General features: G+C 35.0%; 1 protein-coding gene and 1 long non-coding RNA gene across 10 annotated transcripts; one reads left to right on the top strand and one right to left on the bottom strand.

The window, feature by feature from the left end:
• Window positions 1-75: 75 nt before the first annotated feature.
• On the bottom strand, window positions 76-13,328 carry zbtb14 (zinc finger and BTB domain containing 14). Of its 5 annotated transcripts, none has more exons than XM_051384964.1 (11): window positions 13,182-13,321; window positions 5,084-5,165; window positions 4,818-5,006; window positions 4,558-4,728; window positions 4,174-4,269; window positions 3,951-4,094; window positions 3,626-3,870; window positions 2,618-2,703; window positions 2,349-2,488; window positions 2,159-2,254; window positions 76-814 (listed from the first exon to the last, which is right to left on the bottom strand). In XM_051384964.1, exons 3-11 carry the CDS (start codon window positions 5,004-5,006, stop codon window positions 674-676), a joined length of 1,308 nt encoding a protein of 435 aa, XP_051240924.1. In that variant the 5' UTR covers window positions 5,084-5,165; window positions 13,182-13,321; the 3' UTR covers window positions 76-673. The 5 variants fall into 5 exon arrangements, with proteins under 5 accessions (XP_051240924.1, XP_051240926.1, XP_051240922.1 ...); XM_051384966.1 differs by lacking the exon at window positions 5,084-5,165 and adding an exon at window positions 7,332-7,422 and having other exon boundaries at window positions 13,182-13,299; XM_051384962.1 differs by lacking the exons at window positions 5,084-5,165; window positions 13,182-13,321 and adding exons at window positions 7,332-7,631; window positions 12,499-12,596.
• On the top strand, window positions 2,692-3,619 carry LOC127354776 (uncharacterized). Of its 5 annotated transcripts, none has more exons than XR_007881619.1 (6): window positions 2,692-2,782; window positions 2,851-2,945; window positions 3,001-3,027; window positions 3,096-3,259; window positions 3,395-3,448; window positions 3,517-3,619. It is a non-coding gene; the product is annotated as an uncharacterized LOC127354776 (long non-coding RNA). The 5 variants fall into 5 exon arrangements; XR_007881617.1 differs by having other exon boundaries at window positions 3,395-3,489; window positions 3,558-3,582; XR_007881618.1 differs by lacking the exon at window positions 3,395-3,448 and having other exon boundaries at window positions 2,851-2,918; window positions 3,463-3,619.
• Window positions 13,329-15,025: the final 1,697 nt, after the last annotated feature.

Here is a 15,025-nt window from a genome sequence, read left to right as displayed (position 1 = left end):
GTGTCACCATGGAAACAGCCCTGAGTGTGTCCCCTCTGGGCCGCAGTAGTGACGCAGTGAACTCAAACTCACGAGTGGTTTAAAACAGCTCTGCTCATTAAACTGAACAGAACAACAGTTTTATTTACAACACAAACATTTTCTGTACACACTGAAAAACAGATCCTGTCCAGTCCAAACACTCGTACTTACAAATCTTACACACAGCCGAGGGTCAGCCATGTTTGTCACATGATCGCTGAGGTCATCAGTTCATGTTCACGTCAGTTCATTGATCACTGATCAGAGCCAAAAAAAAAAAAAGAAAAAGAAAACTTCTACAAACACAGAACTCCAAAAGAGTCTGCTGAAGAATAAAAAACCAATAAAGATCAATAAAGGCAGTGACAGTATGTCCACTAGCAGCAGCAGCAGCTGACCAAGTCCAGATGTGGGCAGCAGCTGATGGTTGGAGCAGCTGCTGGAGTCCAGATGTGGGCAGCAGCTGATGGTTGGAGCAGCTGCTGGAGTCCAGATGTGGGCAGCAGCTGATGGAGTCCAGATGTGGGCAGCAGCTGATGGTTGGAGCAGCTGATTGTGTCCAGATGTTGGCAGCAGCTGATGGTTGGAGCAGCTGATTGTGTCCAGATGTTGGCAGCAGCTGATGGAGTCCAGATGTGGGCAGCAGCTGATGTTAGGAGCAGCTGATGGAGTCCAGATGTTGCTCCTCAGCAGCCATGGCGGCAGCCTGCAGTGTCTCTGTGTCGCTCTGCAGTGGATTCAGCTGCTTCCTCTCACTGTGCATGTTGTTCTCATGACGCTTCAGATCTGACGCCTGAAAGTAGAGTGACACTGAACGCACCGCAGGTAGCAATACACACTGACAGTACTGTACAGTGTACTACTGTGAGTATTATTATTATTATTATTATCATCAGTATTATTAGTATCATTATTATTATTATCAGTATAATTATTATTAGTATTATTTTATTATTAGTATTATTATTATCATTAGTAGTATTATTAGTAGTATCATTAGTATTAGTATTATTATTAGTAGTAGTATCATTAGTATTATTAGTGTTAGTATTAGTATTATTAGTAGTATCATTAGAATTAGTATTATTATTATTAGTATCATTAGAATTAGTATTATTAGTAGTAGTATCATAAGTATTATTAGCTGTATCATTAGAATTGGTATTATTATTAGTAGTAGTATTATAATTATTAGTAGTATCATTAGAATTAGTAGTATAAGAATTATTATTAGTAGTATAATTAGAATCATTAGAATTATTATTAGTAGTATCATTAGAATTATTAGTAGTAGAATTATTATTAGTAGTATAATTAGAATTAGTATCATTAGAATTATTATTAGTAGTATCATTAGAATTATTAGTAGTAGAATCATTAGAATTAGTATCATTAGAATTATTATTAGTAGTATAATTAGAATTAGTATCATTAGAATTATTATTAGTAGTATCATTAGAATTAGTATTATTATTAGTAGTATCATTAGTATTATTATTAGAAGTATCATTAGAATTAGTATTATTATTAGTAGTATCATTAGAATTAGTATTATTAGAATAATTATTAGTAGTATTAGTATCATTAGAATTATTATTAGTAGTATCATCAGAATTAGTATTATTATTAGTAGTATCATTAGAATTAGTATTATTAGAAGTATCATTAGAATTAGTATCATTAGAATTATTATTAGTAGTATCATTAGAATTAGAATTATTATTAGTAGTATCATTAGAATTAGTATTATTATTAGAAGTATCATTAGAATTAGTATCATTAGAATTATTATTAGTAGTATCATTAGAATTATTATTATTATTAGTAGTATCATTAGTATTATTATTAGTAGTATCATTAGTATTATTATTAGTAGTATCATTAGAATTATTATTAGTAGTATCATTAGAATTAGTATCATTAGAATTATTATTAGTAGTATCATTAGAATTAGTATTATTATTAGTAGTATCATTAGAATTAGTATTATTATTAGTAGTATCATTAGAATTATTATTAGTAGTATCATTAGAATTAGTATCATTAGAATTATTATTAGTAGTATCATTAGAATTAGTATTATTATTAGTAGTATCATTAGAATTAGTATTATTATTAGTAGTATCATTAGTAGTACCTTGGCAAAGGCCTTGGTGCAGGACGGACAGACGAACGGTTTCTCTCCTCTGTGTCTCCTCTCATGATCTTTCAGGTGAGACTTGTGTTTAAATGCCTGCAGACAGACAGGTGAGACAGACAAGTAAGACGGACAAGTTAGACAGACAGGCAGAAGGGTGAGAGAGAGAGAGACAGATAGGTGAGCCCACCTTGTCACACATCTGGCAGGCGAACGGCCTCTCGTTGCTGTGAACTCGTTCGTGCTTTTTCAGGTCTGGAGCTCGAATGAACGATTTCCCACAAACGTCACACCGGTACGGTTTGAAGCCTGTGTGGATCTTCAGGTGCTCTGCAGTGCACAGGTGAGGGCAGAGCCAAACAATGAAAAACAATCACCTGTAAAATGTCATCTGTAATCTTTCACCAGAGAGTTCAGGTTATCATACCTGAGTACAGGTGTGTACAGGTGTGCTTTTACCTTTCAGGTGAGCGTGGGTGGTGAAAGCTTTGGTGCAGATCTCACAGGCGAACGGACGCTCTGCTGAATGAAGCTTCTCATGTTTCCTGAAGACAGAGCGTGTTTACACAGGTGAGTTAGTCAAGTTAGTTTATACAGGTGAGTTAGTCAGGTGAGTTTATACAGGTGAGTTTACACAGGTGAGTCAGTCAGGTGAGATTATACAGGTGAGTTAGTCAGGTGAGTTTATACAGCTGAGTTTATACAGGTGAGTTTACACAGGTGAGTCAGTCAGGTGAGATTATACAGGTGAGTTAGTCAGGTGAGTTTATACAGGTGAGTTAGTCAGGTGAGTTTATACAGCTGAGTTTATACAGGTGAGTTTACACAGGTGAGTTAGTCAGGTGAGTTTACACAGGTGAGTTAGTCAGGTGACTTTATACAGGTGAGTTAGTCAGGCATGTTTATACAGGTGAGTTTACACAGGTGAGTTATTCAGGTGAGTTTACACAGGTGAGTCAGTCAGGTGAGATTATACAGGTGAGTTAGTCAAGTTAGTTTATACAGGTGAGTTTATACAGGTGAGTTAGTCAGGTGAGTTTATACAGCTGACTTTATACAGGTGAGTTTACACAGGTGAGTCAGTCAGGTGAGTTTACACAGGTGAGTCAGTCAGGTGAGATTATACAGGTGAATTAGTCAGGTGAGTTTACACAGGTGAGTTAGTCAGGTGACTTTATACAGGTGAGTCAGTCAGGTGAGATTATACAGGTGAATTAGTCAGGTGAGTTTACACAGGTGAGTTAGTCAGGTGACTTTATACAGGTGAGTTAGTCAGGCATGTTTATACAGGTGAGTTTATACAGGTGAGTTAGTCAGGTGACTTTATACAGGTGAGTTAGTCAGGCATGTTTATACAGGTGAGTTTACACAGGTGAGTTAGTCAGGTGAGTTTACACAGGTGAGTCAGTCAGGTGAGATTATACAGGTGAGTTAGTCAGGCGTGTTGGTCAGGTGAGTTGCCTGTACCTGAGTCTGCTCTCATCCATGAAGGTCTTCCCACACACCTGGCAGGCGAGCTGCTCCCGGTGTCCGTACAACAGGTACTCAAACTTCATGTCGGTGGTTGCTGTCGTCCAGCCGGGTGGCTGCTCGTCCTTCACCTCCCCGATACTGTCTGCAAACGTCAGTGTCTGGGTGGCGTGGTGTTCCGCCCCCAGCTCTTTAGGCTCCGCCTCCATCTCTGTCACCACATCCTGGTCGTAGCAGGTCACCTGAGGAAGTCACACAGGAGTGTTTACCTGTGTGTGTGTGAGAGGACACTGAGGGAGTCACAAGTATATAAAGTGTGTACCTTGTGAACGTCCTCATTGGTCAGCTCTTTCAGGATGGCTTCCTGCACACGCAGCGCTGCACTGGGAGACTTATCGAGCTCCTGATTGGCTGACGCTTCAACAAGGTCGTCTGTGGTGGGCGTGTCATCGTGCTCCCCGAGCACCTGCACACAAACACTTTACAGTATAAAATGCCAATTACAGATGGTTAATCAATGATTATTATTGATCGTGTGATTGTACCTCGGCGTCAGCAGCCAGCTGAGCCTCCGGTGGCAGCGCCATCTTTACGATATCATAAGGAAACTTGTCTTTGTCCTCTGAAGACACGTCTCGTTTCTGAAGACACACAAACGCATCATCACACAGAGCTTCACCTGTCTGACTAACCCCCCAAAAACCACTGGGATTTTCAAAATAAAACAGTACAGTGTATACAAAATATTATTATGGCCTGTCTTTGTGTTACCTGTGTGTGTTACCTGTGTGTGTTAGCAGTGTGTGTCACCTGTGTGTGTTACCTGTGTGTGTTAGCAGTGTGTCATTACCTGTGTGTGTTACCTGTGTGTGTAACCTGTGTGTGTAACAGGTTGTGTGTGTAACCTGTGTGTTACTTGTGTGTGCTACCTGAGAGCAGAGTTTGTCGAGGAAGCGGATGCCGAGGATCTGTCCTGATGACATCATGAGGTTGACGTCTCTTTTCTTGACGGAGATCTTCGCTGTGTACATGTAGTTCAACACCTCCTCAAAGATATCTGAGCGGATGAAGTCGATCTCAATCACTGAAGAGTTGTCCACCTGAGCACGGCCATTACAGGTGTTACACATTACAACAGTACTGCAGCACACCTGTACACCTTTTAAACTGTCTGTATATTAAAGAGTACCTCATGTTTCTTGAAGAGTTTTTTGAAGTAGTTGGAGCAGGCGGCGAGCACGCAGCGGTGAGCGCGGAACTTGACGTCTTCGACGACCACGGCGATGTCGCAGTGTTCGCCTTCCAGTCTCTGCTCGTTCAGCAGCTTCAGGAAGATGCTCTTGTGTTCGTCGTCCACGTACTTCACCGTCTCCGTCATCTGAACGCAGTCAGGAAAAACATGGAGTACAACTCAGAGCCTCAGAGACACACCTGAACTACAGTTAACACCCTCACCTGGCTTCATCTGGGCCAGCATTTCAACACCTGCAATCAGATCAGACGTCTCTGGATTGGATTCAATCTCACATCTGAATATCTAAACACAGGAAATGGAAACTGTTGTGTATTTCAGAAGTCTAAGATGAAGATCAGGATGACCCTGGTCCCACTGGGAGGGTGGAGCCAGTGTGGATCCAAGGTCCCGATTGGAGGTTATTAAACTAAAGTTAAAACTAAAATAAAGACTAGACTTTAGAAACCAGTAGCTGAAACAATATTGTGATTTATAAACTACAATTAAATATACATTAAATGTAAATTTCATTTCATTTTTTATTTTGGTTTTGTGTCAACACAACAAGGATGAGTAGGCGTTGGTTCGTCTGTTCACTTATAATAACTTCTGACAGATATCATTATATTATATATATTATATTGTGCATAATATATATTATATTAGACAATATAATATATATAATATATATATAATCATAGACAATATGATTGCATTGATAAGGTATTGGGTCTATACGTTATCAATATGTGGTGATGTATGGATCCCTGTGGGCTCATTGAGAGTCAGTGAGCAGCGACATCATATCACAGCAAGGGATATAACGGTATGAGAATTTGACCTCATGGTTACAGTGACCAAAATTATCACGGTTTTCGGTATTATAACGGTATTTTTTGAAAGTGTGTTCAATATGTTCAAAAAGCACTGATAGGCCTACACAAGCTGAAATAGTTTCAAAAAGTGTAACAGTGTTTATTATATTACAAAACCTTATCAAAAGCATCAAAATGTAACATCAAAGGAACAAGGGTTCAGCATGTAAACAGCTTATTTGTCAGGAAGGTTTAAATGATACAAATCCAAACATTCAAGCTAAGACACAAAGAACAATATGTAAACAAATCAAAGAAACACCACTAATTATATACTTATTTTCTTCATCATCAAAATGAAAATGTAAAACTGTTAGTAGCTTATTTGTCAGGAAAATGAACCATTGTGCAAGTTTATGTGAACACTTTAAACTAAAAATAAGACAAAAGTGCATTATGCATTTACAATTAATAGCCACTATAAACAAATTACAAAAATAACTACAAGCATATGTAATCAAATCCAAATGTTCAAGTGTTGATGACTAAATATGTAAACAAATCAATGGAACAGAATGTCTTTTGCTATGCAATAGGAGAATGCTGCAGTTAGGTCTTGAACTTTTCTGGATGCAGGTGCATAAGCAGTAGGGCTGCTCGTTTATGGAAAAAAATCATAATCACGATTATTTGGGTCTGGGCTTGCCGGCATGACGGGACAGGGGGGCGTGACTGCTAAAAAAATCCTAGAGGAAACACAGGTTACTGTTACGCATTACCTGTTCCAACGAAAACAACGTGACTGACTCGTGCAGTGCATGCTGTGGGGGAGGGACGGAAATACGCAGACTGTGTCCCATTCAGGGGCTGCATCCCTGAATTGGGACACAGCTTTTTTCTATACAACGTTGCACAACAGAAAATGAAAAGAAAATTGTTTCCCCCCGATTTTATTAGTTTTGAGATCGTTTGGCCCCAAAATCGTAATCATGATCAAATTTCGATTAATTAAGCAGCCTTAATAAGCAGACTGTCTTTGAACCTGTAGCAGTACTTGGCTGCCCCACTGCAAGTCCTCACTGTAAAAAAAATTATTATTATTATTATCATCATCATTAGGCTACTATTCATATCAATATTCATACGATTTTGCCTTAAGCTCTTATTGTTGCTAAATCAAAAAAATTGGCTAGAAATGAATTCTCTTACTGGGCAAATAATGTTTCGTGTTTTCAAAGACACGTGGTTCAGACCGTCACCGTGTGACTAAGTCAATTAAAGTTATCTACCTTCCCTAGAATTAAACGATTTACTGAACTTAGTATAAATTATGCATTCTTGTAGTAGGACACTGAAAAACCTAGACATGAAAAGGAAATCAAGAAATGCATGCAATGAAATACTGTAGCCTACTACTGTTTGACAAACGCAACTCAAATGGGCATCCGTTTAGCTCTGAGGCTAAAAATGTGTCCCGATTTGCTCCACACACCACCACTGAATGAAAATGTGCATTTCAGGTAGTTAATGCCGCAGGCATTTGTTTAGGTTATTGACAAGTTATTAACAAGTTACACAGACGGATCATTGCATTCTCCTTCAACCAGAAGTCCCCACACTATGTATTTTAGCTAAACCGTTAACGTTAACTGACCTTGCATTGGCTATAAAGCTGTGGGTGACGGAGATGAGTCAGGAGATTCGACGTATTGCCGCCTTTAGCAGCAACTTTTTTCCTGCACGTTCTGCAGACAGGATAAGTATCTTCAATCAACTGTCCCTCGGCATTCTTATAACAACCAAAATATACCCATGCTTCAGACTTAGTCCTCTTAGAGGGCTGATAAATGTCCTGAGCGCTGTCCTCTCCTCCTTCTGCCATGATTCCAACTTGCACACACGTTGTAGGCTGCGCAGTGAGCCTGCGCGGCAACTTCGGGAAACTCGGATGACGCTGGGAAGGATTAAACACACGGTTTCCACACCGTGGTAATCAACCGTGATAATAATGATATTTGAAATGAAAACACTAATAATAATATTATTAATAATAATAATAATAATGCATTATATACTACTACTACTACGACTACTACTAATAATAACACTAACACTAAAAATAATAATAATAATACTGCTGCATAAAATATTAATACTACAACTACTAATAATAATAATTTAATAACACTAATAATAATACTAATAATAATAATGCATTAAATACAACTACTACTAATAATAATATTAATAATAATACTGTTGCATTGAATATAAATACTAATAATAATGCATTAAATACTACTACTAATAATAATATTAATAATAATACTGCTGCATTAAATATTAATAATACTAATAATACTAATAATGTTGCATTAAATACTACTACTAATAATAATATTAATAATAATACTGCTGCCTTAAATATTAATAATACTAATAATAATGCATTAAATACTACTACTACTAATAATAATATATTATTAATAATAATAATAATACTGCTGCATTAAATATTAATACTAATAATATCGCATTAAATACTACTACTACTAATAATATTAATAATAATACTGCTGCAGTAAATATTAACAATACTAATAATGCATTGAATATTACTACTAATAACAATATTAATAATAATACTGCTGCATTGAATATTAATAATACTAACAATGCAATAAATACTACTACTACTACTATTACTACTTATATTAATAATAATACTGCTGCATTAACTATTAACACTAATAATACTAATAATGTTGCATTAAATATTAATAATACTAATAATGCATTAAATTCAACTACTACTAATAATATTAATAATAATACTGCTGCATTAAATATTAATAATACTAATAATGTTGCATCAAATACTACTACTACCAATATTAATAATAATACTGCTGCATTAAATATTAATAATACTAATAATGCATTAAATACTACTACTACTACTAATATTAATAATGCTGCATTAAATATTAATAATACTAATAATGCATTAAATACTACTACTACTAATATTAATATTAATACTGCTGCATTAAATACTAATAATACTAATAATGCATTAAATACTACTACTACTAATAATATTAATAATACTGCTGCATTAAATACTAATACTAATAATGCATTAAATACTACTACTACTAATATTAATAATAATACTGCTGCATTAAATACTAATACTAATAATGCATTAAATACTACTACTAATAATGCATTAAATACTACTACTAATATTAATAATAATACTGCTGCATTAAATACTAATAATGCATTAAATACTAATACTAATAATGCATTAAATACTACTACTAATATTAATAATAATACTGCTGCATTAAATATTAATAATACTAATAATGCATTAAATACTACTACTACTAATAATAATACTGCTGCATTAAATACTAATAATACTAATAATGCATTAAATACTACTACTACTAATATTAATAATAATACTGCTGCATTAAATACTAATAATACTAATAATGCATTAAATACTACTACTACTACTAATATTAATAATAATACTGCTGCATTAAATACTAATACTAATAATGCATTAAATACTACTACTAATAATAATAATAATACTGCTGCATTAAATACTAATAATACTAATAATGCATTAAATACTACTACTACTAATATTAATAATAATACTGCTGCATTAAATACTAATAATGCATTAAATACTACTACTACTAATAATATTAATACTGCTGCATTAAATACTAATAATGCATTAAATACTACTACTACTACTAATAATAATAATACTGCTGCATTAAATACTAATAATACTAATAATGCATTAAATACTACTACTACTAATAATATTAATACTGCTGCATTAAATACTAATAATACTAATAATGCATTAAATACTACTACTACTAATATTAATAATAATACTGCTGCATTAAATACTAATAATACTAATAATGCATTAAATACTACTACTAATAATAATAATAATACTGCTGCATTAAATACTAATAATACTAATAATGCATTAAATACTACTACTAATAATAATATTAATACTGCTGCATTAAATACTAATACTAATAATGCATTAAATACTACTACTACTAATATTAATAATAATACTGCTGCATTAAATACTAATACTAATAATGCATTAAATACTACTACTAATAATGCATTAAATACTACTACTAATATTAATAATAATACTGCTGCATTAAATACTAATAATGCATTAAATACTAATACTAATAATGCATTAAATACTACTACTAATATTAATAATAATACTGCTGCATTAAATATTAATAATACTAATAATGCATTAAATACTACTACTACTACTAATATTAATAATACTGCTGCATTAAATATTAATAATACTAATAATGCATTAAATACTACTACTACTACTAATATTAATATTGCTGCATTAAATACTAATAATACTAATAATGCATTAAATACTACTACTAATAATAATAATACTGCTGCATTAAATACTAATACTAATAATGCATTAAATACTACTACTACTAATATTAATAATAATACTGCTGCATTAAATACTAATACTAATAATGCATTAAATACTACTACTAATAATGCATTAAATACTACTACTAATACTAATAATAATACTGCTGCATTAAATACTAATAATGCATTAAATACTAATACTAATAATGCATTAAATACTACTACTAATATTAATAATAATACTGCTGCATTAAATATTAATAATACTAATAATGCATTAAATACTACTACTACTACTAATATTAATAATACTGCTGCATTAAATATTAATAATACTAATAATGCATTAAATACTACTACTACTACTAATATTAATATTGCTGCATTAAATACTAATAATACTAATAATGCATTAAATACTACTAATAATAATAATAATACTGCTGCATTAAATACTAATACTAATAATGCATTAAATACTACTACTACTAATAATAATAATAATACTGCTGCATTAAATACTAATAATAACGAACCCACAGCTCCCTACAGGGAACCAGAACATCTGGATCAGCAGCTGGTGGTTGAGGGAGCGTTCAGTAGTGAATCCTGATCACAACTAATAGCTGATCAATATAGTGTAATATTCCTGTTCCCACTGTGCTGATGTTTAACTCGCTATGGGAGATATTGGCTCTTGTTAGTTGGATCAATATGAACATTGATCTTAGCGCTTTAATATTTACCTGCTGGAGCACCTAATCAATACTTCTGATCAAAGACGCCATCAGAGAGCTATCTACCAGGATCAATATCACAACGAGCTGCAGCCAATCAGAGCAGTCTCTGCAGAGAACCAGCAGTTACCATGGTAACGGCTCCATCACTCACACACACAGTGAATGAACAGCTTCATATTTATTGATCATATTGATCACTAATCACTGTATCTGTATGGATGATAACACTGTATCTGTATTGATTATTGATCAGTATACGCTGTATCTTTATGGGTGATATTGATCAGTATACACTGTATCTTTATGGATGATATTGATCAGTATACACTGTATCTTTATGGATTATTGATCAGTATACACTGTATCTGTATAGATGATATTGATCAGTATACACTGTATCTTTATGGATTATTGATCAGTATACACTGTATCTTAATGGATGATATTGATCAGTATACACTGTATCTGTATGGATTATTGATCAGTATACACTGTATCTGTATGGATGATATTGATCAGTATACACTATCTTTATGGATGATATTGATCAGTATACACTATCTTTATAGATATTGATCAGTATACACTATCTTTATAGATATTGATCAGTATACACTGTATCTTTATGGATGATATTGATCAGTATACACTGTATCTTTATGGATGATATTGATCAGTATACACTGTATCTTTATGGATGATATTGATCAGTATACACTGTATCTGTATGGATTATTGATCAGTATACACTGTATCTTTATGGATGATATTGATCAGTATACACTGTATCTGTATGGATTATTGATCAGTATACACTGTATCTTTATGGATGATATTGATCAGTATACACTGTATCTTTATGGATGATATTGATCAGTATACACTGTATCTTTATGGATTATTGATCAGTATACACTGTATCTTTATGGATGATATTGATCAGTATACACTGTATCTGTATGGATTATTGATCAGTATACACTATCTTTATGGATGATATTGATCAGTATACACTATCTTTATAGATATTGATCAGTATACACTATCTTTATGGATGATATTGATCAGTATACACTATCTTTATAGATATTGATCAGTATACACTATCTTTATAGATATTGATCAGTATACACTGTATCTTTATGGATTATTGATCAGTATACACTGTATCTTTATGGATGATATTGATCAGTATACACTGTATCTTTATGGATGATATTGATCAGTATACACTGTATCTTTATGGATGATATTGATCAGTATACACTGTATCTTTATGGATGATATTGATCCTGTATTGACAGTCAGACTGTGGACATATGACGGCCTTTAGCTCGTGTTTCTAGAGTTACGTGTTGTTACGAACACGTTAGGAATTGTTAAAATGTGATATTTCTTAAAGGGAGTTTGGTGCAGGGAGCTTTTAGTTGGATTCAAACTGCTGATATGGATCATTGTTAACGTTTAGTCTCCACTACAGAAACACTAGCTAACTGCTGAAGGCTGATCAGGTTGATTATCAGCTCATTGATCAGATCAGTGCCTTGCTCCGCGGCTCCTGCCCCCCCCCCCCAGTCCCAGTAGTTCATGTACCTCTTCTCCCGCGGACACGCGCACCGGTGCGTGTGCACGTTCCATGATGCGTTCAAGTGAGCCAGCAGACAGTGCTAGCTGTTAGCTGTTAGCATTCCGCATACTGGTTGTATTTCCCGGACGGAACCGGAACCGGTACCGGACACCGAGTCCACTCTGATTAACGAATCTAACCCGGACTGAAGCGTGCTAAGCTAACGGGCTATGCTAACGGGTTAAGCTAACGCGTGCACTGATGGAGGTGGTGAGGCTAACGCGCTGATTAAACGACCCTCTACCGGCAGACTCACCGGGCTCACCGGGCTCCCGGTGTGTCTGCGGCGGGGCTCGGGGCGGTACCCGGCGCTGGTTGTTACCGTCAGCTTAATAACGAGGGTCCTGTGTTTGTGTTAAAATGGCGGACCGTCCGGCCTGCTGCTCGCACTCTGAAACAAAATGGCGTTTATCCGGTAACCGTCCTCCTCTCGGTGTCTCCGTTACAACCGACAGCGGCACCGGACGGACGGTGAGCGGGATCGTCCCCGGCACCGGCACGCAGGCACGCGGCTCCGCGGCCTCGGCATCACGAACGAGACGGGGCTCGAGCGGCCGTGAGCGAGAGCGCGCAGCATCCCCGCGAACCGGCGGCCGCAGCGGCGGGGGGGCGCGAGGACAGCGCGGGGCCACCGGGAGCGGGCTCTTACCGTCACTGCGGCTCGGTGTCACTGCGGTCCTCTGGGTGTGTCGGCGCACCGGAGCCGGTGAGGATCACTTTGTCCGGTTGTTGTTGTTGATGAGGACGAGCACAGAGCGGAAGCACGCACACACTGCAGGGGCACGCAGGCGGCGGGCCAAAGATCTTCTGTGGGCGAGACGGATCACTACCTCCGACGCATGCGCGCTGGGAGCGGGCCTCACAGAGAAATAACATGTTTGATTGTGTGAATTAATGATCACATCCGGTCTGATTGTCCCTTCATGTGGAGCTCAATGTGTTCTTACATAAATAACAACAACTAACTGACCTCAACCAATAACATCACTCTTCAGCTGGAAGCCACCGCATGGCTGTATTATTCACTGTTAATACATATAAAGTTGTGTGTTTGTACAGTGTTAATAAAGTTGTGTGTTTGTACAGTGTTAATAAAGTTGTGTGTTTGTACAGTGATAATAAAGTTGTGTGTTTGTACAGTGATAATAAAGTTGTGTGTTTGTACAGTGTTAATAAAGTTGTGTGTTTGTACAGTGTTAATAAAGTTGTGTGTTTGTACAGTGATAATAAAGTTGTGTTTGTACAGTGTTAATAAAGTTGTGTGTTTGTACAGTGATAATAAAGTTGTGTGTTTGTACAGTGATAATAAAGTTGTGTGTTTGTACAGTGTTAATAAAGTTGTGTGTTTGTACAGTGATAATAAAGTTGTGTGTTTGTACAGTGATAATAAAGTTGTGTGTTTGTACAGTGTTAATAAAGTAGTGTGTTTGTACAGTGTAAATAAAGTTGTGTTTGTACAGTGTTAATAAAGTTGTGTTTGTACAGTGTTAATAAAGTTGTGTGTTTGTACAGTGTTAATAAAGTTGTGTGTTTGTACAGTGTTAATAAAGTTGTGTGTTTGTACAGTGTTAATAAAGTTGTGTGTTTGTACAGTGTTAATAAAGTTGTGTGTTTGTACAGTGTAAATAAAGTTGTGTTTGTACAGTGATAATAAAGTTGTGTGTTTGTACAGTGTTAATAAAGTTGTGTGTTTGTACAGTGATAATAAAGTTGTGTTTGTACAGTGTTAATAAAGTTGTGTGTCTGTACAGTGTTAATAAAGTTGTGTGTTTGTACAGTGATAATAAAGTTGTGTGTTTGTACAGTGTTAATAAAGTTGTGTGTTTGTACAGTGTTAATAAAGTTGTGTGTTTGTACAGTGTTAATAAAGTTGTGTTTGTACAGTGTTAATAAAGTTGTGTGTTTGTACAGTGTTAATAAAGTTGTGTTTGTACAGTGTTAATAAAGTTGTGTTTGTACAGTGTTAATAAAGTTGTGTGTTTGTACAGTGTTAATAAAGTTGTGTTTGTACAGTGTTAATAAAGTTGTGTGTTTGTACAGTGTTAATAAAGTTGTGTGTTTGTACAGTGTTAATAAAGTTGTGTGTTTGTACAGTGTAAATAAAGTTGTGTTTGTACAGTGATAATAAAGTTGTGTGTTTGTACAGTGTTAATAAAGTTGTGTCTGTACAGTGTTAATAAAGTTGTGTGTTTGTACAGTGTTAATAAAGTTGTGTGTTTGTACAGTGTTAATAAAGTTGTTTGTACAGTGTTAATAAAGTTGTGTGTTTGTACAGTGTTAATAAAGTTGTGTGTTTGTACAGTGATAATAAAGTTGTGTTTGTACAGTGTTAATAAAGTTGTGTGTTTGTACAGTGATAATAAAGTTGTGTGTTTGTACAGTGTTAATAAAGTTGTGTTTGTACAGTGTTAATAAAGTTGTGTGTTTGTACAGTGTTAATAAAGTTGTGTTTGTACAGTGTTAATAAAGTTGTGTTTGTACAGTGATAATAAA

This window comes from Dicentrarchus labrax, unplaced genomic scaffold (genome assembly GCF_905237075.1).
Source record: "Dicentrarchus labrax unplaced genomic scaffold, dlabrax2021, whole genome shotgun sequence".
NCBI lineage: Eukaryota > Metazoa > Chordata > Actinopteri > Moronidae > Dicentrarchus > Dicentrarchus labrax.
The sequence above is the reverse complement of the archived record's forward strand: the minus strand, read 5'-3'. Positions and strand labels throughout refer to the sequence as shown.